The following is a 27,772-nucleotide window of genomic DNA, read 5'->3' on the forward strand; positions in this document are numbered from 1 at the left end:
GGCCCAGGGACTCGCAGGCGCCTGCGCTCTGCCGCGGCCCCGCCCTCCTCCCGCCTGACATCCGGGGCTCGGGCAGGGGCGTGTCCGGGGAAGACGGGAGGGAGGCGGAGGAAAGGAAGGACGTCGTGGGAGGCTGGAGGAGCGGGGAGGGAGGAGAGGAGGGGCGGGGCGGGGGCGGAGCGGGGGCGGGGCGCAGACAGCGCGCTGTCACGTGACGTGCGTGGCGACGTGTCGGCCATCTTGTGTTGTTGAGGCTGAGGACTGACGGGTTCCGAGAGTCTCCCCTGTCCCGGACCGCAGGTAACCAGCGACTCGGTCTCACTCCCTTTGCCCGGCTCCGCTCCGCGGCCCGGGCTCCGCCGGCCTGCCTGGCTCTCCTGGGCCTGCCGCCCGCTCTGGCGTCCCCTCCGCTCCGGCCCGACCCGGCCCAGCCGCATGGACACCCCCAGGCCGCCCGGCAGCCGCCTCGGCCGGCTGGGGCGTCAGGCGAGCGGACAGGTCAGGTGCGGGGCGGGAGGGAGCCGCCTCCCCGGCCGGGGGCACGCCGGGCCCTGGCGCGTCTCTGCCGTCGAGCTGGGGAGCCCTCTCCTCCCGGGCCCGTTGGCATCGCAGGGGGAGCCGAGGAAGGGAGGAGGGTGATGGGTGGACAGTGTCAGGCCGGCTCGCTCAGGGCCAGAGAGCTCGCCTTTCCGCTACCTGCTTCTCCGGGCCAGCCGCCCGCCCAGCCTCGGGGTGCCCGGGGTAACAGCTGCTGCGGCCAGACAGCTGCTTCTGCCCGCGCTCCTCCCCACACCTGGCCTCGGGGAGATGCGCCCTTGCCTGCCTCACCGAGCATCTGCACTGGGGAGACTCCTTCCGCGGCAAGAGGACCGGGTCTGGACCAGGCCCGAAGCCAAGGTGGAGCCATGATCCGAACCTGGGACGGAGGTCGGGAAGAGTAGGACAGAACCCATGGCAGCTTTGGGACCCGAGCCTTCACGTCAGGTTGAAATGGGCATTAGCCTTGAGTGACCGCGGTTCCCCACGAAAGCACTCAGAATCAATTCAGTTTTCTGGCTGAAACATAAACCAAGCGACCAGGGAAGAGGGTATGGAGAGGCAGATTGTCTGACCGTGTTCGGGAACCAGTTACGTTGCTTTGCATTTATCTAGCACTGGGTTTTTGTTTTTTAAAAAATTCTTTCTTTCCCTGAAAGAACACTTAAGCACATCTATTTTCTCTGTAAGAAAGGTAAGTATTTCAGTTTAACTTGCGAGAGATCGAGGAAGGGGCCGGAACCTGTGACCAGCTTCTTATACAGTGTTGTGTACCTTGGATTATACTTACTCAGTGTTTTATACCTTGGATTACAGGCAGTTTTGGTTACCCGTGTGTATGCATGGAAGATATTTTCCCCTTACATAGTATTTACTTTTTAGAATCTAATGATTTTCTAAATTAGAAAAAATTGTCACCGTTTTTGAACACTTAACTTTTATCCTAGTATTTGCAGCTCTGGCCTGTCAGAGTTTGTTGATTTTGAACACAAATATGTTGCCTCATTCCTTGATGTTTTTATGCGTTTAACTAGTTAGTGTAGTGCTCAAAGTGGAACATGTACATTTCTGTCCCAACAAATGTTGACTTCAGTAGAAGACACTAGAAAAAAGTTTAAAAAGTGGAATGTATCTGGAAAAATGTCACACAGTTCTTAATGTCACACAGACATTTAACAATGGAAAGTACACAGGTAATGGTCGTGATTCACTAGAGAAGAAAAGGCTTTGAACCTTTTCTGTACTTGGCCTTTTCTGTACATTTTAGGATTTTGAGACTGAAGGAGGGAGAAGGTACTATGTGCTTCCATTAATTTCTTCTGTCATTTGTGCATTAATTTATTTGAAAAATATTGAGATCATACCACACTATTAGGTGCTGGGAGCAAAACAGACCAAAAATTCCTGTTTCTGTGGACCTCATTCCTAGACAGGTAAATACATACTTTTAGGTAAGATATACTGTAGTGATAAGTGATGTGGGAAAAAATGAGACAGGGTAATGGGATAATAGGGATTTGGGGGGAGGGGTTCATTTTAGAAGTGCCCTGGGAAGGCCTTGGTGGGTAAAAACTAATATTTGAGGAAAGACTTGACACAGGTAGCGGAGCTAATCCCTGTATCTCTCTGGAGGAGGAATGCCCCAGGCTAGGAATCAAGGGCAAAGACCCTGTGGTAGAAACTGAAGTGAGCTGGTCAGGTGTGGCTGGGAAGGTACCGAGGTAGTCAAGCCAGAGAGGCGCTATCACAAGGAACCTACTAGAAGAAGTGTGCTGGCTCATTGGTCCTGATGAGTAGAGTTGTTCAGCTGTCCTGGAGTCTTTTTCCACACCTCTGTGACTCTTGGAAGTCAGAATCTGGAAATTTGGGCCAGTGTGCCCACCCCTTTCTCCCCAGCAGGACATCCTTCCCTGCCCCAATTGGAAAAATTGAGGGGGCTCATATATTTCAGGAAATTGTTAGGAAATAGCTTTCTCAAAGTTTTTAAATGAGATTGATGATGACCTGCCTAAAAGGATTTTTCAAAAGAACTTGCTTTCTAAAAAGAGGGTCTTTGAAATATTTCAGACTATTTGAAAATGTAGAGAAATGAATTTCCTTTGAAATTTAGACACAGATCATTAAGAAATATATCCTGGAAGAAGTGTTTTAACTCACATTTTTAATGGTAAAGAATTCCTTTTAATGATTTCTGTGTTGTCCAGCCTAGTTTTAAATTCCTCAGGGACTGGTCCACTAACTTGTTTGTATATCTTTTATAGCATCTTACATGTGTAAAACTTACTGTGCTGAGTTATTTGTTCATCAACTTTGATCTTTCAGACTAGTTCTTCAGTAATTTTATGATAGTAGACTTTTGTTGGTTTGGAAATTTTCTTTTCTTCTGATTTTCTTTCAACTTATCTCCATATTCTTATTACTGAGCTCTCACAAATGTCTTCTTTCATTTTAATTCACTTCAGGAATTTAATATTTTGATTTTGAAATGCTTTTGTTGGTGAGTTGCATATATGTAAAATAATTTATCTTTGCTTGCCTGAAAATAATGTGTCGTTAGGAATTACAGCTTCAGGGATAGTGATGCTAGGGAGGAGGTAGTGTTTTTACAAATTGCCTTCCTCTCTTTTGTTCCTTTGGTGAGTTTTTGAAATGACAGTTCCAAATTATGTCTTTGATGTCATATTGGTTCATTTGCTCGCATGACTCTGCATTTTAATATTCCATATGTCTTTTTTTTTTTTTGACCTTCACATTGGAAGATGACACTCTTGGTAGTGATTGCCATCTGGGGGAACCATTTTGGTTGATGAGATTATTACTGTCTTGTTTATCTTTCTCTTCTGAAGGATCTTTGATTTGTGCCATTTTTGAAGACTGACTTCATTTGTAGTTCTCTGTTAGCCTCTAATAACTAAATTTTCGGTACTTTTCTGTTTTATTCTATTTCTTATAGATTATAGTGGGACCAGTCTCATTAGGTTGAATCTCCAGCCTATGTTGGTGTTAATCCAGGTATATTAGAGGCAAGTTCAATGTCTATTTTTCTTCAGCAGTTTGAATTGCCTTAACATGACTTGGCCATTGTTGTTAAAACTCTGAACCCAAGTATTTTTTTTTTTTCCTCCCCTTAACCCCCACTAGATTTTATGGTGATCAGGTCTTAGGATTTCCATTCACTTTTAATGCCCTGAAGAATTGCATGTCTTTAAAAATATAAGTAAACATACAACACATACAAGTTAGACACTTATTATTTCTTGACCAGGATTGCATTTTATCATTTGTTTATGCACTCAGATGACTGAGAAATGTACTAGATTAATTACACAGGAATACAAAAATGTTACCTTTCTCGAATTGCCCATAATTTTACTTGAGGTTGAGAGAGAAGAGGGGAGATTTGAAAAACAAAAGAATATCCTGTAGCCAAAATTAATTTTATAAAAATACTTTCAAAGTATGATATGCTTCCTCACCTCAAGTAATTAAGTAAAGAACACACACCTTTTATATTTTCTGGTTAACTAGAGTTTCCTTGAACTTTGTTTATACTTAAAATAGGAGATAACACTAGAGCTTGTTCTCTTGAGTTAGGCCCAGAGAAGAGTTTGTTACCTAGTTCTCCCCTCTTTTGCTTCTGCTTGCTCTTATAAAATGTAGAGTGCAGTGGATAAAGTTAGATGACCTTTTGGACATTGTAACATGGCTACTTTTTTTCAAAATTAAAGATGAAAGTGGCTTTCTCAAGTTGTTTTCTTGCTTGACAGTAGAATTGTCAACTTTAATTTTTAATTATTATTTTTTGACTCTTTAGAAGCAGCCTTCAAATCATCATTTGAATTTAGCTAAGAAATCTCTTGAAGCTATTGTTTCAATTTGTCACTTGAAATATCATCGTCTTGTGGACGTTTAAGATATTGTCTCTTCAGAGCCTTAAAAGGTGATTTTGATTTTGCATCTGAAAGTACTTCTGGAGCTTTGCTCCTTGAACATTTTGGCAGTGGTCATACATCTTGGGGCTCATTGATTATTTGCATAGGATACATATTGTATTGCTGTCTTGCTAGCTCTCAGTTTTCTATCAGATATGTGGTAGTTTTGAATGAAAATGCCAAGGAATAATTTCCTGAAATCTTATAGTGGTGCTCATTTATTGGCTTCATCAGAATCACTTGGAACTTTGGTTTAAAAAATATATTTTAAAGTCGCATTTCAGAGCTACTGAGACAGACTATTTAGAGTTTAGGACAGGGACTCTGGATGAAAAGCATGTCAGGTAATTATAATATTTTAACCAGGTTTGGAATCCAGTTTTTACAAAGCATATTCATTGTAAAAGTTGTGTTTTTAAAGTTTCCTAAGAGATTGCTGGGTCATTTACTGTGATACTTTTATTATTTACAGTGTTAAAAGGACCTGAACAAAGTCTGCTCAAACTTCCTGCTGTGAACCAGCAGAACTTTTGAACAGGTGAGTTTTGAAGGGGAGCACAAAACTGAGGGCTTATGCAGAGAATTTTTGCTTTTAAGGCTCTGGTTATTTTTGTTCTTTTTATTTCTCCAAACTTACAGATAGTAAATAGAAGCAATTTCTCTGGTACCATTCATATCCCTTATGAACCGTAAGAATAAGCATCCCTTTTCTGCATTGATCCTGGTATGAATTTGTGTCTTAAAGTATCATAATGATTTTTCGATGACATAAGACAGGAAGAGGAGTCATCTGAGGGGAGAGGTAAGAGGGTATATTAAGGAACCCAAGAGCACTTAACTTCATGAACAACATGAACCAGGAACTGGGACGAATTCAGGAGACAAAGTAGTCCAGAGAGCACTTTTTTCCCTGCTGGCTAGTAGGTATTATCTCATATCTCTTTGTATCTTGCTTTAGTTGTCTTTCCACACTCTGGCTTTTTCTGCTTTAGCAAACACAGAAGAAAATTGCCACCTCATTCCTGCAGCCACATATATAAACTCAAGCTTTAGTGTCACTAGCCAAATGGTTACTAGCTCGGTATCCCCTTTTCAGATTGCTGAGAGGGAAAATTTGATAGATTGAACTTTGTCCAAATTTCCGTCATTTGTCTAGTTAGTATGGCCATGGGGTTGGGATCTTGAAAGGTCCCACTCCTAAGAGTGGCGGCAGGTCTCAGAGAAGGTGGAATGTTGCCTTTTCTATGCAGAATCGCACAGAAGCTTCTAGATGTTTTCCCTTTTCCTCGAAAATTTTCCTGTATTTATCTTGGTGGTTTTAATTTACGTGTCCTGAAGAGTTAAAATACATGTGTATATTTTGGTGAACGAGGCCTAGTAGGTCTAACCAACCATTCTTGGAACAGTTGGTTCCAAGTGCAGTGTTTTAACAAAATTTCTTGGTTTTGTGGGTTCAGAGGATCATGTGTGATAAAGGTTTTGTAAAGAACTATTAGCAGATACGAGGCTTAGTTTGGAAAAATTAATTGGTTATTTAGTTTACATTGATTACTTTGATAAATTTTAATTTGTACTTTTTACATAACACTTGGATATGAGGAGGTCTGTAGAGGATTTGAAGGGTAGGACTTCTGTATATGAATCTAAATTCACATTTGAGTGGTAGCAGGGATTTTTACTTTTGGGAAAGAATCAAGGAGACAGCATAAACTTGTATTATGTGTTTTTGTATACTAGAGTTGCTAAGTATTGAAGAAAAACTTTTTTTTAGTGGAGCATTTAGAAGTCCTGTTTATTTTTTTTTTGTAGCTTGTATGTACTTGGTGACATCTAATTGCTTAAGTCATCTTTTTATTACTCAGATCTTGTTATGCTAGTAAATTAATATATAAAGATTTTGATGAAAAGAATAGGGATTACTTTTATTTACTTTTATTAAAAGTGACCTGTTACAGAATGATTTGTGGAGTGACAGACCACAAATGTGACTTCCTATGATATGTGTTTTGTTTTTTTTTTTCAGGCAAGATTTCTTTAGCAGATTGCAGCTAAATTAAAATTTTTTTTTTAGAGTGCTGCTTTATTTATTTTTGGCTGTGCTGGGTCTTCGTTGCTTTGTGTGGACTTTCTCTAGTTGCAGAGAGCAGGGGCTGCTGTTCATTGTGGTGTCCGGCTTCTCATTGTGTTGGCTTCTCTGGGTGGGGGAGCACGGGCTCTAGGTGCTCCAGTTTCTAGGAGCCATGGGCCATCTAGGGCTCCTGGGCCGTAGATCACGGGCTCAGAAGTTTTGGGACACAGGCTTTGTTGCTCTGTAGCATGTGGAATCTTCCCAGACTGGAGATCCAACGCCTGTCCCCTGCATTGGCAGGTGGATTCTTACCCACTATGCCACCATGGAAGTCTGCTAAATTAATTTTTAAGGTAGAAGAGTCCTTTCTCATATTGTTCATTTTCTTTATAATACAGAAGTTGAGGTAAAGCATGTTCAAGGCTTTGTGGGGCTTAAAAAGTGTAAACTTGCACAGGCTTTGGGGAGCCCTCTCTGGAAAAGATTGGCTTGTGGTGAGATTATCAAATAACATGGTCATGTTTATGGCATTGTAATTTTTCTTGACTAGTTTATTAGTTGCTAATTTTATTCTCCTTTCACCAAAAGGGGGGAAAAAGAAACATTTACATATTGTTCAGAACTATAAGGTGGGGAAAATGACAGTAACAGTAATAGCTTTTTGTGTGGTGATACTGTGCCCAGAGTGTTCTTTGGGAACAAAGCTCTTTTTGTTCTAGTTGTTCTGAACCTTGAGGAAGTCTTCGGAGCTCTGGTCTCTTCAGTAATGGTCCTTTGGTTGCAGAGACTGACAGAATTGTCAGAGGTATTGTTTTGGTACCTAGTAATTGGTAAATCTTGGCTCAGTCCTTGAAGAGATGGTTACATCCAGGGGATTTCATGGTTAGCCCCTTAGGAATTAAGATGGTTTTGCCCAAACCATGGCTAATTGAGTAACTGGATGAAGTCATCTTGCAGGATCGGTAGGTCAGAAAGCCTTAATTCATGTTCTAGAATCTGACACTTTTTAATCTCTTATATTAATTTTGCTATTGTTAATGAAATTTCTGATAGTGTGCTCTGAGAATATGTATTCTTCCCCAACCACAGGGCCTGGGTCTTCCCCTAGGAGCTCAGTGGTAAAGCATTCGCCTGCCAGTGCAGGAGACGCAGGAGAAATGGGTTCAGTCCCTGAGTTGAGACGATCACCTGGGGAAGAAAATAGCAACCCACTCCAGTATTCTTGCCTGGGAAATCCCATGGACAGAGGAGCTTGGCGGCTACAGTCTATGAGGTCTCAAAGAGTCAGACACCACTGCGCATGCACGCATGCAACCAGAGGGCAGAGGGGCTCACTGTATTGCTTGAGTGACGAGAAGGAATAGAAATTGGAGGATAGTGATAGTGGGACAGTGGGAGATTGGGAAAAGGAGAAAAAGTTACTTTCACAACTAAATTCCTCTGAAAATTGCAAGGAAATGGGAGGAAGAAAATAACTAAGGAGTATTGAGCACTGTGTCAGTATTTAGAGAAAAAGCTTGTGGTCATTAAACAGAAGTGTGGGTTTAATTTTCTGTCACTTAACTACCTGTAACTCTAGATAAATAAGTTAACTTCTTGGAACCTGGTTTTCCTTACTGGAAAATACATCCTGTGGTGATTTGGGAATTAAAAGTCTGCGCAGTACAGTGTCTGGCATGTGGTGTTGATAAATAGACTCTCAGTGATTGGTAGCGGTTATAATTTTATTACTATGCAGATAGATACATTTTGATAGTCAAGTGTCATATTTTAATGTGCATAGAGACCTCAGTGGGTTCTGTTTTTAAGTCTTTTGTCTTTTTTGTTTTGTTTTCAATCCAACAAATTATTTGAATACCTGCTTCGTTCCAGGTGCTGGGCTAGCCATAGTGATGAGCAAAACACTCAAAGTCCTGTCTTGTGGGTCTTACAGCCTAGTAGTAGAGGCAATAAAGAAATCATATAAGTAAATCTCAAAAATGTGAAAAGTTTCTCTGTCTTTTGAAAAATACATTTTTAACCTGAGATACTTTTGAAGTGTCCATTTGGATCTTGGTATTCTTGTCATCAGGGATGTTTTATGTCTCTTGATATACTTTCAAGTGTATGTGTGTATGTTTGTTTAAGTTAATTTATATATTTGTTGTGTTATATTTTCCTCTTTCTCTGAGATAGATGCTCTCAACTTTTTGATTTTAGATCTCCTTTACCTTCGTAAGAATTAGAGGACCCCAAAAAAAAAAAAAAAAAGAGAGGACCCCAAAGAGCTTTTGGCTTTTCAGTTATATCTATCTTCACCACATTGAGAAATTTCAATTGATTTATTGATTTTTTTTTTTTTTGATTTATTGATTTAAAAATAGCAACAATTTCTTTACATGTTAACATAAGTATATTTTTAATGAGAAATACTAGTTTTCTAAAATATTTCTAAAAAAATTTGCTGAGAAGAGTGACACTGTTTTCCCTTTTTAAAAATTGCTTTTTATGTCTTACTTTGTAGAAGGCAGCTGGATTCTCATAGCTGCTTCTGCATTGAGTCTGTTGCTGTTTATTACATTAGTTGAAGTATATGAAGGAAATTCATCCTCATTTTTTGAAAAGTGTCTGGTATATACCTAGGTTTGGATGATTTTATTTGTGTTTCAGCGCTTTCAATTCAGTGTGTTTCATGAACGGAAGTAAGTAGTTGAGCTTGTAACTCAAGGGCATCTAAGTGCCTTTCTTAGAGATGGTGGTGTGCAGCAGAAGTACGTCATGTATACTTCTGACTTCATCACATTAGGAATATTAAAAAGATGTGTACACAGAAACCAAGATTAATTGGCAGCTTTTGCTGCTTTATTAAGGGCATTCTTAAGTAAACCTGGCTTTTTTCTTTCTCGTGAGTAAAAGGCACATGGCAGTGAAGAACACGGTGGGTACTAGCACAGTTTGGTACCATTACTTGGAATGGTGCTAAAGCGGTCAGCGGTTTACCCACGACTGGTGCAGTGCCAACATAGTGAAAAATGCAGAGAATATCTTAAAATTAACAGATTTGACATCTTGGATACCTTGAAAGAGTTTCAGAGAATTGCTCTCTGGTGAGTGAAACATTTTTCAGTGTTACATTTATATATATTACATTGACTTTTTTTTTTTTTTTTTACATTAAATCTACATTTATTTTTTGTTCTAAAATGTGCTTTTTCTCTCTTTAATATCGCCCCAGGACCTCCTACATTGACTTTTTAAAAGCATTTTCAAAAAGTAATTGTTTGAATTAGAAACTGGAATAAACATATTGGGGGTGTTTAGATTTCAGTGAGGGTTTTTAATTCTGGGTAGAGGTATATCTGTTCATAAGTTGTAGGCAGTTATAAAATACTCTTCTGTATTGGTCCCATTAAAAATAGTCATCTACGCCAGCACTGTCTTAACAGAATTTTCTGCTGTGATAGAAATGTTCTGTATGTAAATCTCCACTGTCAAACACTGTAACCACTAGCCACATGTGACTGTTGAGCACTTGACATGTGGTTAGTGTGACTGAGGGAACCTGCAATTTTTAAAATGCAGAAACCTTTACTTTTTTATTACAAGAACTCAGTAGGCTTTACTTTTTTAATTAAAAAAAATTTTTTTTGGCTGTGCATCTTTTGTGATTTTAATTCCCTGACCAGGGATTGAATTTATGCCCCCTGCAGTAGAAGTTAGGAGTCCTAACCACTGAACTGCCAGGGAATTCCCTCGGAGGCCTTGTTTTTAAGAATAGTTGTAAAGAGAGAGGGGATAATGTATACATATAGCTGATTCACGTTGTACAGCAGAAACTAAAACAAAACATTATAAAGCAATTATACTCCAGTTAAAAAAAAAAAGAACAGTTTTAGATTCACAGAGAAATTGAGAATATAGTACAAGAGAGCTCCCATAGTATACCACACCCAGTTTTTGTATTGTTAGCATCTTACATTACTGTCGTGCATTTGTTATAACTAAGTAATCAGTATCGCTTATTCACTAAGTTTATTCAGATTTCCTTAGTTTTCCCTAGTCTGTTTTTTTGTTTCGGGACCCTGTCCAGGATACCACATTACATTTAGTCACATATTCAATCCATAGGCTCCCCTTGGCTGTGTTAGTTTCTCATACTTCCCTTCTGTTAACAGTTTTGACAATTTTGAGGGGTACTGGTTAAGTATTTCGTAGACTGCTTCTCTGTTGGAATTTGTCTAATGATTTTCTCCTGGTTATGAGTCATGGGTTTTTGGGAGGAAGACTACAGAAGTAAAGCGCCACATCATATCAAGAGCATATACTGTCAGCGTGATTTATTACTGTTAATATTGATTTTGATACTTGGTTGACTGTTGTACTTTGTCAGGTTTGACTACTGTAAAATTACTTTCCTCCCTCTTGGAGGAGCTAGATTTTAAATTTTAATTGATTTAATTTGATATAGCTACATGTGGTTAATAGGAACTATATAAAATGGCACAGTTCTGAACAGTGTTTCTCAGTTTTAAATATTATCCAAAACTTTATTTAACCTCTATTTTAATAGATGTAAAGAAAGGCAGTTTAACATAAAAGAAATATAAAATGTTAGTCTTGTAATGCATTGCTTTCTGAGGAGGCAGTCTGCTTTTAGTAAGCTTAGTGTTTTTCAAAATTAACTTTCTGAGGTTTCATTTATATTCAATAAAATGTCCTCATTTTAAGTGTACTCAGGCTGAGCGTACATTTGATAAGATTTGATAAGTGTATTTACTTCTGTAACCATAATGACAATCAAGATATATAACATTTTCATCACCCCCAGAACTCTCCTCCTGCTTTTTTGCAGTCCTTTTCCTTCTCCCACCACTGATTTATTTTCTGTGACTATAGATAATTTGGCCTCTTCTGCCAGTTTTATGTAAATGGAATTATTGTGTATGTGTTCATTTTGGTTCTGACTTTTGCTTAGTGTAGTATTTGTGATACGTCCATGTTGTTGCATGTATCAGTAATTAGGTGTTTTTTTTTAAGTGATGAGAATATTCCAAGGTATGTTTATTGTAGTATTCGTTTATCCATTTATCTTGCTTTGGAGCCGTTAGGAATAATTCTGACCTTAGTTTCATGGCAGTGGGTAGTGATTCAGATTGTGCTGGATTGCAGTGTTCATTTCAGTGCTGTAAATTCAAATTTGAATTCTTTTTAGGATGAGAAGAGAAGCCAACAGAGCATCTATAGTATTTTTGAAGATATGTCATAAAAAAGTATAATTGACATAGAAATAAATAGTATTTTTTGTTAAATTTCATACAATAATGTGTGGTAACAGAGAAGTAGACAGTTATGACATGATTTCCTGGGGAGGTGGGGAAGGAGTCCTTTGTTCTTTAGGATAAATGTTTAGTAGTGAAGCCTAATTTTGCTTCATGAATTTTTGTCATTAGTAGATGTGTTAACATCATATTTTAAGAAATATTTTTAAAAGTTTGCATGTTTAAAAATGAAGAGAGTTGGTATCGTCATACAGGTGGGTGCAGAAGGAAAATGTGTTTTTTGCTCTAATAGGTGAATTTTTCCTTTTATTTTTGTACCTTTAAGTTATTTTTTAAAAGGAGTTTATGTTGCAAAGAAATAAACTTCCTTTGACATTTATGTTGGGATTGTAAAAGTATTTCAAACAGACAAGGCATGCACTTTTTGTGGGAATTAAAATGTACTTTGCTGTAAAAGTAATTTAAGAATATTGCTGCAAGTTATGAAAACAGAAAAACAATTATTAATCCCACTTCATGAGCATGTCTTTATTTGTTCTGTTTTTTAAGACAGTTGGCCCTCTGTATCCATCGGTTCCACATTCTTGGATGTGGAGGGCAGAGTGTAAAGGATTTGCGCATCCCTGAATTTTGGTATCGGATAGGGTTTTGGGACCAGTCCCCCTCAGTACTGAGGGATGACTGTGTGTACAGTTACACTCTGTGTGCAAACATTATTGTACTTGTATTATGTTGAGGGAATGTGCTGCTTTTTACGGATTGCTTTCAGTCTTTTATAATTATAAGTGACGTGGTAAGTGTGATTCCTCTCTCATGTTTGAACCTTTTCATTTTTTTACTTAGCTTTTTGCTAAAGTTTGAAAAAATGAATTATTTTAGCTTAGTGCCTGAGTCTTGCTTCCTTTGAGCGTGGACTTGTTTATAGTCTTAAAAGTTGATATATTTATAGATTATGTTATCAAGATAGTGGTATAAGATCTTTTTAATGACAGAAATTTAAGTAGGGAGTGAATTTAGTATTATCAGAAGATTTGCCTTTAAAATCGTTTTGCTTCATGTCCATTAAAATATTTTTACTTGTACTCTTTTCCCCCCTTAGCTAAACCATTTATGGTTTATTGTAACCTTTTAAAAATTGAAGTATAAAATATAGTAAATATGTGCACAAATCTGAAGTGTATAGTTGGAAAATTTTTTACATAATGTATCAGTTCTGTAGTCACCACCTAAATCAAGATAGTGAGCATTTCTAGCACCCCAAAAGATTTTCCTTTTCTCCTTCCCAGTAAGTAGTCCCTGCTTCCCTGGTGAACAGAGTTCAGACATCTGTCAGAATTGATTATTTTACCTGTTGAACATCATAAAAGGAATGTTACAGTGTATATTCTTTGGTGGCTGGCTCCTTTTGCTGAACACTGTGACTGATACTCAGGCAATGTTGTTGCAGGTATCAATTAATTCTTCCTTGTTGGTCAGTATTTTGTTGTGTAAATATATATAATTAAAAAAAAAAACTTTATTTTGAAATAATTTCAAACAGAAATACAGAAAAGTTGCAAAAAATTGCTTAAACTTTCCATATGCCCTTCACCCATTTGGTTACCATTTTTAACATTTCCTGATAATAAAACTGTAAAATTCTTGTAGAGATGGGAGTACTAAACTACCTTACCTGCCTCCTGAGAAACCTGTATGCAGGTCAAGAAGCAAGAGCTAGAACTGGGCATGTAACAGAGGACTAGTTCAAAATTGGGAAAGGAGTACATCAAGGCTGTGTATTGTCACCCTGCTTATTTAACTTATATGCAGAGTATATCATGAGAAATGCTGGGCTGGTTGAATCACAAGCTGGATCAACAACCTCAGATGTGCAGATGATACCACCCTAATGGTAGAAAGTGAACAGGAACTAAAGAAAGAGCCTCTTGATGAAGGTGAAAGAGGAGACTGAAAAAGCTGGCTTAAAACTCAACATTCAAAAAAACGAGGATCATGGCATCCGGTCTCATCACTTCCTGGCAAATAGCGGGGGAAACAGTAGAAACAATGACAAACTTTATTTTCTTGGGCTCCAAAATCACTGCAGACCGTTACTACAGCTATAAAATTAAAAGATGCTTGCTCCTTGGAAGAAAAGCTATGACAAACCTAGATAGTGTATTAAAAAGCAAATGTTACTTTGCTGACAACGTTCTGTCTAGTCAAGCTATGGTTATTCCAGTAGTCCTGTACGGATGTGAGAGTTGGACTGTGAAGAAGTCTGAGCACCAAAGAGTTGATGCTTTTGAACTGTGGTGCTGGAGAAGACTCTTGAGAGTCCCTTGGACAGCACGGAGATCAAACCAGTCAATCCTGAAGGAAATCAACCCTGAATATTCATTCGAAGGACTGATGCCAAAGTTGAGGCTCCAATACTTTGGCTACCTGATGCGAAGAACTGATTCATTGGAAAAGACCCTGACGCTGGGAAATATTGAAGGAAGGAAGAGAAGGGGACGACAGGATGAGATGGTTGGATGGCATCACCAAGTCAATGGACATGAGTTTGAGTAAGCTCCAAGAGATGGTGAAGGACAGGGAAGCTTGGCATGCTGCAGTCCATGGGGTCACAAGGAGTCGTATATGACTTAGGGACTGAATGGCGTATTTTCTTTACCTCTCATTTTCTTTTTTCTTTCTCCACATATGCAGATATATATATAATATTAATTTTAAATTTTTGTAGTTCTGTTCTATTTGAGAGTCTGTTACAGACTTCATACTCCTTTTCCTCTAAACATTTCAGTGTTATTTTCTAAGAATGAGAACATTCCTCTACATAATCACAGTAAAAATTTCAAAATCATAGAAAAGTAATATTGGTATAATACTGTTGTCTAATCCGTGTCTCCTATTCAAATTGTTCTAATTATCTCTTTAATGTATTTTACAGCTTTTTTTTTTTTTTTTTTGCTGGTTCAGGATGGAATTAAGAATCATGCTTACACTTGGTTTTTATGTCTCTTTAGTCTCCCTTAATCTGGGATGGTTCTTCAGCCTTTGTCTTTTGTGGCATTGGTATTTTTGGTGACTATGGTAGATTGAATTTGTATTGTCAATTTGGACTTACTGATTTTTTCAAAATTAATTTTAGTTTATGCATTTTTGTCAGGAATATAACATTAGTGATACTGTGTCCTTGTCCATGTATCTCATCAGGAGGCATGTGGTGCCAGTTTGTCTCATTATTAGTGATGTTACCTAAGTCAGTAACAGCCAGGTGGCAGGGATGCATAGGGCACGGCGTGTGGGAAAGGGCGCATCAGAGTGCTTTGCGCCATCCTTTCCACATCTTCACCAACCTTGAAGCTCCCATATATTTGCTTATTCATTCACCTGTTGATGGACATTTGTGTTGGTAAACATGATAGCCACGTGTCAGGTATGAATAAAGCTACTATGCATATCTTATACTCTTCTCTGGGTAGAAATTTTCCTTGAGTGTATGCCTAGCAGTGGATTGTGGGGTCACCAGAAGGTGTATTATTTAGATGTAATAGGTAACTGCTAAACTGTCTTTTGAAGTGGTTGAACTAATTTGCAGAAGTGGAGTTACTAATCTTGTATTACTCTAGGTCTGGCTAAGATATGAATAGCTGGTTGCTGGAATGGGAACACAACTAATTGTTTGGTACATCTTAAGAGTGCTAGGGGAGTAGTTCTTTTTTCTGCTTTTGGGAAAGTGAAGGTGGGGAAGATGGAGGCAGATTCAGGTTCTTGGTGTTTATTCTTTGTTAGTCTTTTGGCAGACTCTGCACCGTACTGGCTGGACTTCATCCCAGGTTTGCCATAGGTTTTTTCTGGGCAGTTTTTACATTGATATCGGAGCGATACAGTAGCAGATAATTTTTTAAAGAAAGATTCAGGGGGTTTTCAAAGGAGCGTATGTTTTGATATGTTAGTAGCATAGTGTTAGCTAATCAATACATCAAGACTTCCCCTGGGAAGCAGTACTGGGGAACACTTTCAGAGTAGAACACTAGCCATTGTGCCAGGTTTTGATTCTGCTTTGGCTTCTGATTTGTCTTTGTCCAGGCAGAACTTAGTATGTAGAACTGTAGCTTCCTCCTGTTGTTGGTGATTGTGTGTGCCCAGAAGTCATCTGGCTCCTCAGCACTGTACCAGGCTGTGAGAAAATGGTAAACGTAAGAGCTGAGAGGCCAGGGTCTCTCTTTTCTTTGTTGCAGACCCAACAATATAAAAGAGCTATGTTGATTTCTTCTCTGTTCACCATTGAGCATGTATTTGGACGCACACAGAGTGATAGATGAGGTCCCAAAGAGGAGTTGAGGAAGTTCAGGAAAGCTAGAAAAATACATAGAAAAAAAGAAAAATAATTATATACTAGTAATCAGTGCTAGTGAGGGCTGATTCAGTGTCTTTAAGAAGTTGACAAAAAGGCCAGATTAAATACATTGTCAGGCGTAGGATGCAGTTTATCAAAGACTGTCAACTTTCTGGTATTAAGTGCAGAAGAACTATGTTACTTGGATTCACTTATAAGGAATTTTGAATAACGGGCAAGGTCTGAAATAGCAGTTATGTAGAAATATCGACTGAAGTGACTTAGCAGCAGCGGCAGCAGAAATATCCTCTCAGCTGTTTTTAAGTCAGCTCTGTTTAAAATCCGAGGGTAGCCCTTCCTCTGAGGTCGTTATCCCCGGAATTGGAGTCGCGAGAGAGGAGAGACGGAAGGGGGGAGGGCCTCATCACCTCTCTGTGCGTTACACTGCTCACAGGACGCTTTCCAGTGTTGTCGGGGTTACCGAGGCCCGTCTTCCCCTGATAGTTTGACGTTTTACCTTTCCTTTATCCCTCTGAGGTTCTCTCACTGGTTTTCCCACCCAGTGGTAGGTGCATCAGCAGGCAGCATCGGGATTGTCATCCTCTTCCATTCACATGCCAGTTCTGGATGAGATCAGAACAGAACAAGGACATTGTTGGAAAAACTGGTTAAGTCTGAGTGTAGTTACTAGTGGTGTACCAATGTTGGTGTCTTAGTCGTGACAGGTGTACTGTGGTAATGTAAGTTGTTTATGTTAGGGGAAACTGAGGGAATATCTGTAATATCTTTGTAACATTTGTATAAATTCATGTGTACTAAGTCACTTCAGTTGTGTCCGACTCTGTGTGACCCCGTGGACTGTATAGCCTGCCAGGCTCTTCTGTCCATGGAATTCTCAAGGCATTAATACTGGAGTGGGTTGCTCTTTCCTTCTCCAGGGGTAAATTCATAATTATTCCTAAATTTAATTAAAAAAAATGCTATTGTAGATCACAGCAGCTACCATTTCTGCATTCTTCTCAAACCTTACCCTGTCACCTACTGTCATTTGCTTACTTATCTGAGAAAATTGAGGCTATCGAATGTGAATTCCCCACCACTTGCTATTCCCCCGCAAAAAGCTTGCAGGTATCTTCAGTCATTTGAACATACTTTGCTCTTGTCACAAGTGGATAGGCAGAGCGTGTCTTTTTTTTTTCGCATTTGTTTTTTGAAGCCCCGTCCAGCCTGCCTTCTCACAGCTGCACTTCCATCATATTTTTGCTAAATAGTTTCTTCACTTTTTGATTGTACTGGTAGTTTTCCTTTAGGATATTTTCCTCTAAAGTGAAAGTGGAAATTTTCTTTCTACTCTGCTTCGTTTCTCGTTGCTTTTTCACAGCTAAGATCCTAGAAACAGTCGGCTGCGTTTGTAGTCTCCCTTTCTCACCTCCCAGCCTCTGCAGTCTCACTGTCCTCATCATGCTGCTTTCATTGCGCCCTTCAGGTCACCGGTTACTTCATTATGGAAGCCCGTGAAGACTTTCCAGTCTCTCTTTTTTGACGTCAATATTTGAAACTTCTGAATTCTTCCATTAATATATATATATTTTTGGGCCAGTATTATCTTTATTTTAAACACAAATTAGTAACTTACTAGGAAAAGAATTACTCATAATTTCACCATTCAGAAGTAAATATTACACCTGGGGGCATATGTAAATACCCACTAGGAATGAATTTTAAGATGTGTTGATTGTAGTTATATCCTCTGTATCCTGTAACCTTGTCTTGAACACTTCATATATTGTTGACATTTTTTTCGTATCAGTGAGTATTGTTGTTATTGTCACTTCTCTCTCATTTCTCCTGGTATGCAGATCCATGCTATCTGTTGGATTACTGATACCTCTCCTTTCTCTTAACTTTTGCTGATTTATTTCCTCCTGGCATCCTGAATGATCTTTCTAAAGTGTGAGTTTCATCGTGGACACTTTCTGGCCCAAATCTTTTCATAGCCTTCCATTGCTCTTGAGACATAAAATACAAAGACTTCTGGAATATGGCCATCCTTTTTCACACTTCACTTTAATTTTTAACCTTATTGAGCTAATGGATGGATAATCAGATAATCTCCCCAAAGAACCTAGTTCTTTTTCCTTTGTGCTTTAGATAAAGTGGATGTGGAAGAAGCTAGAGTCAGTGAATTTGACTTCAGGTGAAAGGTTAGGGCTAAAGAGACCTAACCGCATGGTCTTTTTTTCCTCCCTGTATCCTCATCCTCGTACATGTCCCTTCTTGACCTCTTCTTTGGGATAGTTTTATGCAATATTTGGACACAAGTCTGTAGATTTGCTTCCAAATCTCTGTCTCTCATTATCGCTCCACACTGGAGTTCAAGATGTACATGTATATTAAGTTACTTAGGATGGCTCCTCACATTCGTTTTGTCTGAAACGGTGTGTCCTTCCTCCCAAATTTCTTTTCTGTTTTTTCTTTCCTTTCAAGGTTTTCTATACAGTTTCAAAAAGCACCTCACCCCCAGTATTGCACGCTATAGATTCTATTCCATTTTTGCATCTTTTGTTCAGATTTTCCTTCTCCTTTGGGAAATATTTTATGGAGTGTTTATTTGAATGTATCCTGGGTTTTGTATAAGCCACTGTAAAGGAAGGCGGATGTGAGGGTGGGCCTTAGAGGGTAAGGGGGTGGCATGAGCCTCAATGACAGAAGGAGAATGCAGTAGAGAGTTGAAAGTTATCATTTGGCTTTGAGTTTGGAGGTGGAACAGTGGAAGGTTGAGTTGAGAAGGTATAGATTGTCAGATTGATGGAAACCTGAAAATACGAGGAGTTTTGATCATACACAGAGGGTTTAGAAAGATTGATCTTGTTGGATGTAATCAGAGGCTGAGTCAGGAGAGCAGATTAGAAATTTTATTGTAGTAATCCAGACATGGGTTAACAAAAGTTTGGCTATGATGAAAGAATGCAGGTGGAATCTTGAAGGGAAATTGACCAAATTTCAGGCAAAATGATTACATATGAGGGACAGAGAAGAGGAGGGAGTTTCAGATGATTCTAGGCTTTTGAGCCTGACTGACTAGTAAACTGAAAACAGTGGTCTGTTAGTCACTCAGTCGTATCCAGCTCTTTGCAACCCTGTGGACTGCAGCCCGCCAGGCTCCTCTGTCCATGGGATTCTCCAGGCAAGAATACTGCTGTGGGTTGTCATGCCCTCGTCCAGAGGGTCTTCCTTACCCAGGGATCAAACCTGTGTCTTGGTCTCCTGCATTGTCAGGAGGGTCTTTACCACTTGAGCCACCTGGAAAGCCCAAAAACAGTGATACCTTGATCAGTTGTTGATTAGATAGATATCCAAGAGGAGCAGGCTGCTGGAAATGCCACATAGGTCATGGGAGAAAAAAATCTGTAATGCAGAGCAGGGGTGGAATTTGTGGGAGAATTTTTGCTCTTGCTGTAATAACACCCTCACTTCTTGTACGCGCTATATCCAGGTGCAAATGAAAATGTTAGTTGCTCAGTTGTGTCTTTTAACCCTTTGTGACTCCATGGACTGTAGCGCACCAGGCTCCTCTGTCCTTGGAATGCTTCAGGCAAGAATACTCTCATGGTTATTCATTTCCTTCTCCAGGGATCTTCCTGACCCAGGGATTGAACCTGGGCCTCCCACATTGCAGGCAGATTCTTTACTGTCTGAGCCCCTATTTTAAATTCCCCATGATTTAGTCGGCAGAGTTCTACCTGAAGTACTAGTGGAGAGCACCATTGTAAATAAGATTCAAGACAATACCTAAACAGAATTTATAGTTAAAGAATCTGTGGATACACTGAGGGAAGTTAGGAGAGAAACTTGGGGGATGGTGACTAAATTGGAAAGGAGTAAAGGTGGGGGAAATATATCTGTAAAGGGCTGGTCATGGAGGACAAGGAAGGAAATAGTTTCAAGAATAAGACTATCTAAAGAGGCAGAAGAGCATGGTGGGGGCACAGCCTACAGAGTCTGGTTCAGATCCCAATTTGCTATAAAATATAAAAATAAGCTGTTTCCTAATGATCACAAGTCTCCTGGGGGTTTGAGTTGACAACATGTAGCTTGGTGGGATTTAAATGGCGGCAAAGCTTATACTTGTTTTGATACTTCACTGCATGCTTAGAAATGGCAATTGAGAAATAAGTCCCACTTTCCATTCCAAATAATTTATAATTCAGAGACATCGTGTCAGACAATCCAATACATAGAAATAAATCTGTTAGAACTGGGCTCATTTAATTTGATTTGGAAGGAGTAATCTGGGGTGGGGAATTCAGAATTAGAATCTATAGTACCTTAAATTAGAGTTCTTCAACAGTGATAACTTTTAGATTTCCTGCTTTAATTCATAAAGGAGAATGAACAGAACACCATTCTGAGTAATGTAGGTCTCTTTAGTTGATAATTAAATTGCTTGGATTACTGCCTTAGGTTCATAAGAGTTGTCCAGAAGACTACCACAGGGCATAATCTTATGGACACCCACATTATAGATGGTTGTGAGGCTCCCAGCTCAAGGCATTAAAGAAACTTCTGAGCTTTCAGTGTTTCTGCTGTATGGTAGTTTTTAACTCTTCCTGAAAGTTCATAGGTGGAATAAGTGACAGAGGACGGGAAAAGGATTTCCTTGGTTGATGTTCTTCAAGTGTTTCGTGAATCCAGGGCTTCTGTAACTTAAGACCATTGCCTGTACAGCACAGCCTCTAGGGGCTCCGTTTGCATCCTTTGTGGTAATGACACTCCTGGAGTTTGTATTTCCAGGACCTGTGTAGCCTTGTGGTAGTAATTTAAAGGGTAAAAGCATATTAAATCTCTTAAGAATGATTTTAGTATTTTCACAAATATCACAAATAATTCAGTTTTTAATTAAGATTCACTTGCTTTATAAATTCAGTCTGGTTCAAGTATTGACTTGCTTTATTAATTCAGAGCTGTTTTCCAATGGTCAGAGTCTCATAGGGGTTTGAATATAAAACAGTTGACTAGATGGGGCTTAAAATGGTGATAAAAAACACTCCTTCAGGATGTTTCATATTACAACAAAATCTTACAGTTGTAGGCTCTACAGGTCAATTTGTTAGCCAAGTAGGTCCAGGATCCCCTGGAGAAGACAATGGCAACCCACTCCAGAATTCTTGCCTGGTAAATCCTGTGGATAGGAGCCTGGTGTGCTGACATTCGTGGGGTCACAAAGACTTGGACACAATTTAGTGACTAAACCACCCACCACTTGTTCAGTCACTCAAGTGTGTCTGATTCTGCGACCCCATGGACTGTAGCATACCAGGCTTCCCTGTCCTTTACCATCTCCTGGAGCTTACTCAAACTCATGTCCATTGAGTCGGTGATGCCATCCAACTGTCTCTTCCTCTGTGTTCCCTTCTCCTGCCATCTTGAATCATTCCCAACATCATGGTCTTTTCAAATGAATCAGTTTTTCTCATCAGGTGGCCAGAGTATTGGAGTTTCAGCTTCAGCATCAGTCCTTCCAAAGAATATTCAGGATTGATTTCCTTTAGGAATGACTGGTTTGATCTCCTTGCGGAATGACTGGTTTGATCTCCTTGCAGTCCTAGGGACTCTCAAAGAGTCTTCTCCAACACCACAGTTTGAAAGCATCAATTCTTCTATGCTCATGCTTCTTTATGGTCCATCTCTCACATCCATACATGACTACTGGTAAAACTATAGCTTTGACTAGATGGACTTTTTTTTGGCAAAGTAATGTTTCTGCTTTTTAATACACTGTCTGGGTTTGTCATAGCTTTCCTTGCAAAGAGCAAGTGTCTTAATTTCATGACCGCAGTCATTGTCTGCAGTGATTTTGAAGCCCAAGAAAGTAAAATCTTTCACTGCTTCTACTTTTTCTGCTTCTGTTTGCTATGAAGTGATATGATCGGATGCTGTGATCTTAGTTTCTTGAATATTAGATTTTAAGCCAGCTTTTTCACTCTCCTCTTTCAGCTTCATCAAGGGGCTTTCTGCCATTAGAGTGGTAACATCTGAGGTTGTTGATATTTCTCCCAGCAGTTGTGATTCCAGCTTGTGATTCATCCAGTCCGTCATTCCGCATGATGTACTTTGCGTGTAAGTTAAATAAGCAGGGTGGCAATATACAGTACACCATCTTGCTTTCTCAATTTGGAACCCATCTGTTGTTCCATGTCCAGTTCTAACTGTTGCTTCATGCCCTGCATACAGGTTTCTCAGGCGGCAGGTAAAGTGGTCTGGTATTTCTCTCTCTTTAAGAATTTTCCAGTTTGTTGTGATCCACACAGTCAAAGGCTTTTGTGTAGTCAGTGAAGCAGAAGTAGATGTTTTTCTGGAATTCCCTTGCTTTCTGTGTGATCCACTGGTTGTTGGCAATTTGTTCTCTGGTTGCTCTGCCTTTTGTAAGGAGGATACTTGTCTTAATTCACAGTGGGTACCTTACCTGAGGTCTGGTCATTATCACTCCCTTGACAAGTGATTTCAGTAGGGATATACCATAATTTTGGAGAAGGCAATGGCAACCCACTCCAGTACTCTTGCCTGGAAAATCCCATGGACGGAGGAGCCTGGTAGGCTGCAGTCCATGGGGTCGCGAAGAGTCAGACACGACTGAGCGACTTGACTTTCACTTTTCACTTTCATGCATTAGAGAAAGAAATGGCAACCCACTCCAGTGTTCTTGCCTGGAGAATCCCAGGGACGGGGGAGCCTGGTGGGCTGCCATCTATGGGGTCGCACAGTCGGACACAACTGAAGCAACTTAGCAGCAGCAGCAGCATACCATAATTTAATTGAGTCTAGTGTGCATCACTTGTGAGATTCTTCATTTATGTATTACTAAGAAGTAAATCATACTGCAGAGTAAACTGATGCCATAGTTCTTTAATTACTTAGCATTTTTATTTTACAGTTTTTAAAAAATTCTTTTAAAATTATTTAGCAAATAAGTCTTAACAGATTTTCATCAGGCAGTATATACTTTGTGCATATGTTAAAAGGAAAATAGGAGTAAAATCAGTTGTTAAGGTATTCTTCAGCTTCTATTTAGATATTCTTCAGCTTCTGCACATTATATTACTTTTCTAAATTATGCAGAACTTAGAATTGTAGAAGTCTCCTTCCTCCTTGCTCTCCCCACCTTTGTAGTGTCAGGTCATTAAGGGTATTGGTGATGAAACATTTCTTAAGAGAGTGCTCCATTATTCTTTTGTCATTTTGAAATGCAGCACTTTGGTGCTTGTGTAGTTCCTAAAAGCATTCTAAGCTGTTTAATTTTTTCCCCTTTAAATATTAATACCTCAGGGCTGCTGCATGTGGCCTTGTGGACTGTGCGGTGTCAAGTCTCACTAACAAACCACAAGCTTATCTTTTTTATGTGTGTTCTTCCTTTCTCAAGTTCTGTAAAACACGTGCAGTCGTTTCTCCAGTGATGGAGAGTTACTTCACTACTATTCCATGGCTTTATTTGCTTTCTTTTTTGATACACAACATGTTTCAATTTAGAATTATAGCATAATCTTTTTGAAGGCATTGTAAGCAGCCCTTAAAATCAGCTACTAGGAACAACACAATTGAGAAGATGACAGTAATGAGCAGCCCTGTCCAGGTTTTGTACTTGCCACACAGTGACAACGGTGACACGACTTCCACTGTGGGCCAGTAGCCGTTGTAGCACGGCACTCGTTAGGGTGCATTCCAGTCTCAGAGAGTTTAAAGTTAAAAGCCACACGCCTTACCTTGTTTTGGAATCATCAGTTGCTTGTGAGGTGGTGAGGGCACTAAGTTGATCTCATTTGAGTCTGGTGTGTACGCTTATCTGGCCAGGGAAATGTAATCAGCGTTAAGTAAGAATAAGGAACTCTCCCTGGAACCCACGTGGTTGACATTTGTTGTTCATTTGCTAAGTCTTGTCCGACTCTTTGTGACCTCGTGAACTGCAGTACACCAGGCTTCCCTGTCCTTTGCTGTCTCCTGGAGTTTGCTCAAATTCATGTCCATTGAGTCCATGATGCCATCCAACCATCAGAAATACCTTCCAGGGAGAGGTCAGATAAATAGCTGATTATGGATGTTAGCACGTTTTTACTTTGCCCTTTCTGTGTTTTAGATCAGTATGTAGTTTATTGGTTTTAGATCTTTTAAAGAACAGTCAGGGTGATGTGATAAATCTTGCCTATATTTATCATATGTTTACAATATTTATAGTATTTTCTGTTTTCTAAACTCATTTTTTTCAGCTTTATTGAGATATGATTGATATAACGTTGTCTTGGTTTAAGGTGTTCATGTGTTGATTTGATTAATTTTTCAATGTATATTGCAAAATGATTATCACCATAGCATACATCTCCTTCCCATCACATAATTACCTTTTCTTATTTTGTGTGCATGTGAGAATATTTAAGGTCTACTCTTAGCAACTTTCATATGTATAATACAGTATTATTAGCTGTAATCACCATGCTGTGCCCTGGATCCCCAGAACTTGTTAATCTTAAAGCTGTAGTTTTTACCTTTGACCAGTTTCTCACCATGTCTCTCACCCTTCGGTCCCTGGTAACCACCACTTCACGGTCTGTGAGTTTGGCTTGTTAAAGATTCCACATATAAGTAATATACAGTATTTGTCCTTCCCTGTCTGACATTTCACTTTAAGTTCTGATATCTTAAAATTGCTCTTGAAAGATGACTCGTGAAATTGATTAGTGGATTATTTTCACTTGATGGTCCAAGATAACTTGAAAGGATCCCTGGAGTGTAAAGTGCTAAGGAAACAGTGGGGAGAGTTGTGACAGAAGCTGTGAGATAGATAAGGAGGGGTCTTTAAGAATCTTTGATGTACTTCATGGTGATGGGTGAGCCGTTGCAAGTGAGTAATACAAATTATTAATAAAATGTAAATCTGTTACCCCTCATTCCTTCCCCACTGCCTAAAGACTGAAAAAAGGAAATTCTTCGTTTGGTCTCCAGTGCCTGCATGGTGCATGGTCCGCTACAACCTGTCTCACCAGCATCTCTTACACCTTGCCTCCTCTTCCTGTGTCAACATAAAAAGATGGTGGATTGGAGTTAAGGGTGGATTTATTCATTTTACTTTGCCTGCTGTATTATAAATAGGCATTAAAAAAACCTCATTCTGGTGACTGGTTGAGAGGAGCATAAGCAAAACACCCTTCCTCACTGTACTTTCTGGGCTGGAATTCTGCATTCAATCTTGACCAACTGCATGGAGATGTTTTCTCTTGAACAGGTTTCTCTGCATATAAAAATCTGTTGTAAACATACGGAAAAGAATGGCAGCGGAAACGCAGACACTGAACTTTGGGCCTGAATGGTGAGTTTTCAAAACCTCATCCTGTTCAGAGTTGCATGACTAGTTCAGTAGTAAGGTATTTGTGCAGGTGTTGGGGGCTTATAAAATGTGCATGTTTTAGAGACTTTGCTTTATGTGCCTAGTTGAAAACAATATAGCCAGTCAGGAATAATTTATATTTGGTTAGTGACTGCATTTATCCTTTATTAAAAAGTCTTCCTATTCTGGTTGTGTAATGATAATGAATTTAGAACTCCTCATAGTCCCACCACCCTAGCAAATTATTTACTTTGTGTTTGAACCCTTATGTAGGTGTGAGTATAATTTTATATAATTGTAACATTTTAATGTTTATATGTTTTCTGCTACAATGTTTTGTGAGTGCTGTTCATACTTATTTGGGAAAAATAGTTTTTATTGAATTATTATTTGAGTTTTATTTTATTGATGGGCTACATAGGTGATCCAGAATTATACTGGCTATAGCCCATCTAGAATCAGGTTAGCATTTGCCGTAATACCAATTAATCAACCTTTGAGTCTCTTACAGATATGTTTGGACCCTGAATATGGAATTCTCATGGGATTTTGAAATCCATCACATTGTAGTGTGATTCTTTCCCCCTCTTCTTCCTTTCCCCCCAAAGTTGGTGATTGAAGATCCTCGTCAGTGGCGTGAATAATGATAGTTGCTTTCCCCATTCAGACCTTGAATCAGAGGCAGTATATAAAGTAGATGATTGGAATAGTGTCATAAATGTCCTTGATTGTTTCAGTGGTGGTGCTTTGATAAATGTTCCAGACTTCCTGTAGTAACTTCCTATTTGAAGACTCTTATTAACTTAAATTATTATATGCATTTCTTTTTATATGTAATTCCTTAATTTTCTTGGTCCATGTAGCTAGCATTTGGAGACTGAGGAGAAATCATTTGAAGTTTTAAGAACTGATGCAAGTTATATGCTTTGAGAGTTTATTTTGGAAATGTTGACCTAAATCACCTGTTTTAGTTCTTATTTTATATTTTAAAAATAACTTTATTACCAAATCAATATATACTTTTAGAAAAATTAGAAATTACAAGTAATCCACAAGAGGATATAACTACCGTAATTTCACTATCCATGGTAACCACTGTAAATAGGTTGGTATATCATTCTAGGTAGCTTTATGTATGCTCATTTGTGTAAATGAACGTTTATTTTCATAAAAATGGGATAATACTGTACATTCAGTTTTGTAATTTGTCTTAAAAAAACACACCAAAAGTATCTTTTTTATCAATAAATATTTTCTGTTACCTTAAATGGTTGCACTGTATGGATGTACCATCATTTATTTAATTAGTCTTCTAGATGTAGCAAATATAGGCTGTTCTCAGTTTTTCATTATTAGAAAAAAATTTTTGATGAATGTTCTTGTAGCTAAAACCTTATTCACGTCTTACCAGGTGGCTTTAAATCATACAGCTCAATGTGTAAACCATTTTGTGTGCAGTTTTTTGCCTTCATTTGTAACTGCTGCTGTTTTGCACTTACACACTTACGTCTTTTCTTTGTGAAAACATGGTTAAAATCAGCTAATTTAAGGAAGTTTTTTTTTTTTCGTCTGAGTCTCTCTCTGTTAAGAGTTGAGAGAGAGAGAGAGAGTACTAGTAGTTTATCTAAAACAAAAGGAAAAGAACCACTCCTGCTGATGCTCTGTGTAGAGTCATTGCACATTTGACGTGATGCTAAATGGGTTGACAGACTGTGGCCATGGACTGTAAGGTTTTGTTGAAACACAGCCACACTCATTTGTTTCCATATTATCTGGCTGCTTTCCCACTGTCCATGGCATTCTCCAGGCAAGAATACTGCGTCCCCTCCTCCAGGGGATCTTCCCCTCCCAGGGATCGAACCGGAGTCTCGCCTTGTGGGCGGATTCCTTACCATTTGAGCCACCAGGGAAGCTCCGTATATACACATAGTACATCTCCCATATTAAGGTACTAACTCGGGTGGCCCTGATCCAGACAGCTGCAGTGTGAATGGAGACTGTTGCTGTGCTTTTTCTGCATGTGCCATTGCATTCATTGTGAAACTTGAGGTAAGGAACTGTGTCCAGAATAACTTGAGAGTCATAGTTGAGGAGGATTACACTGAATCAGTGTGTAACTTTGAAACATACAGAAACATGTGGTGATACTGTATTCTTTTTACTAACATTTTTATCATCATGTAAAACAGGAAGTTTGGTAAGAGTTGTGTGAAATGAAGAGATTGATTTGACAGTAGTGAAGATGAGAGAGCAAAGAAAATTGTGGTCGGGACAGAC

The 27,772-nt window shown here is 39.1% G+C and overlaps 1 protein-coding gene across 8 annotated transcripts in view; it reads left to right on the plus strand.

Annotated features, from left to right (window-relative positions):
• Positions 1 to 210: 210 nt before the first annotated feature.
• GIGYF2 (GRB10 interacting GYF protein 2) overlaps positions 211 to 27,772 on the plus strand; it is a 127,870-nt gene continuing 100,308 nt past the window's right edge. For 3 of the 8 annotated variants that reach the window (XM_043462000.1, XM_043462006.1, XM_043462005.1), the window contains exons 1-3: positions 212 to 300; positions 4,942 to 5,007; positions 25,394 to 25,477. In XM_043462000.1, the coding sequence (XP_043317935.1) occupies positions 25,437 to 25,477 (41 nt within the window). In that variant the 5' untranslated portion in view covers positions 212 to 300; positions 4,942 to 5,007; positions 25,394 to 25,436. Of the gene's footprint in view, positions 301 to 3,490; positions 3,561 to 4,351; positions 4,478 to 4,941; positions 5,008 to 25,393; positions 25,478 to 27,772 lie in introns of those variants that run through there. The other 5 variants (XM_043462001.1, XM_043462004.1, XM_043462008.1 and 2 more) reach the window with 5 other exon arrangements.

The sequence above is a fragment of the Cervus canadensis genome, chromosome 2 (assembly GCF_019320065.1).
Source record: "Cervus canadensis isolate Bull #8, Minnesota chromosome 2, ASM1932006v1, whole genome shotgun sequence".
In the NCBI taxonomy this organism is placed as follows: Eukaryota; Metazoa; Chordata; class Mammalia; order Artiodactyla; family Cervidae; genus Cervus; species Cervus canadensis.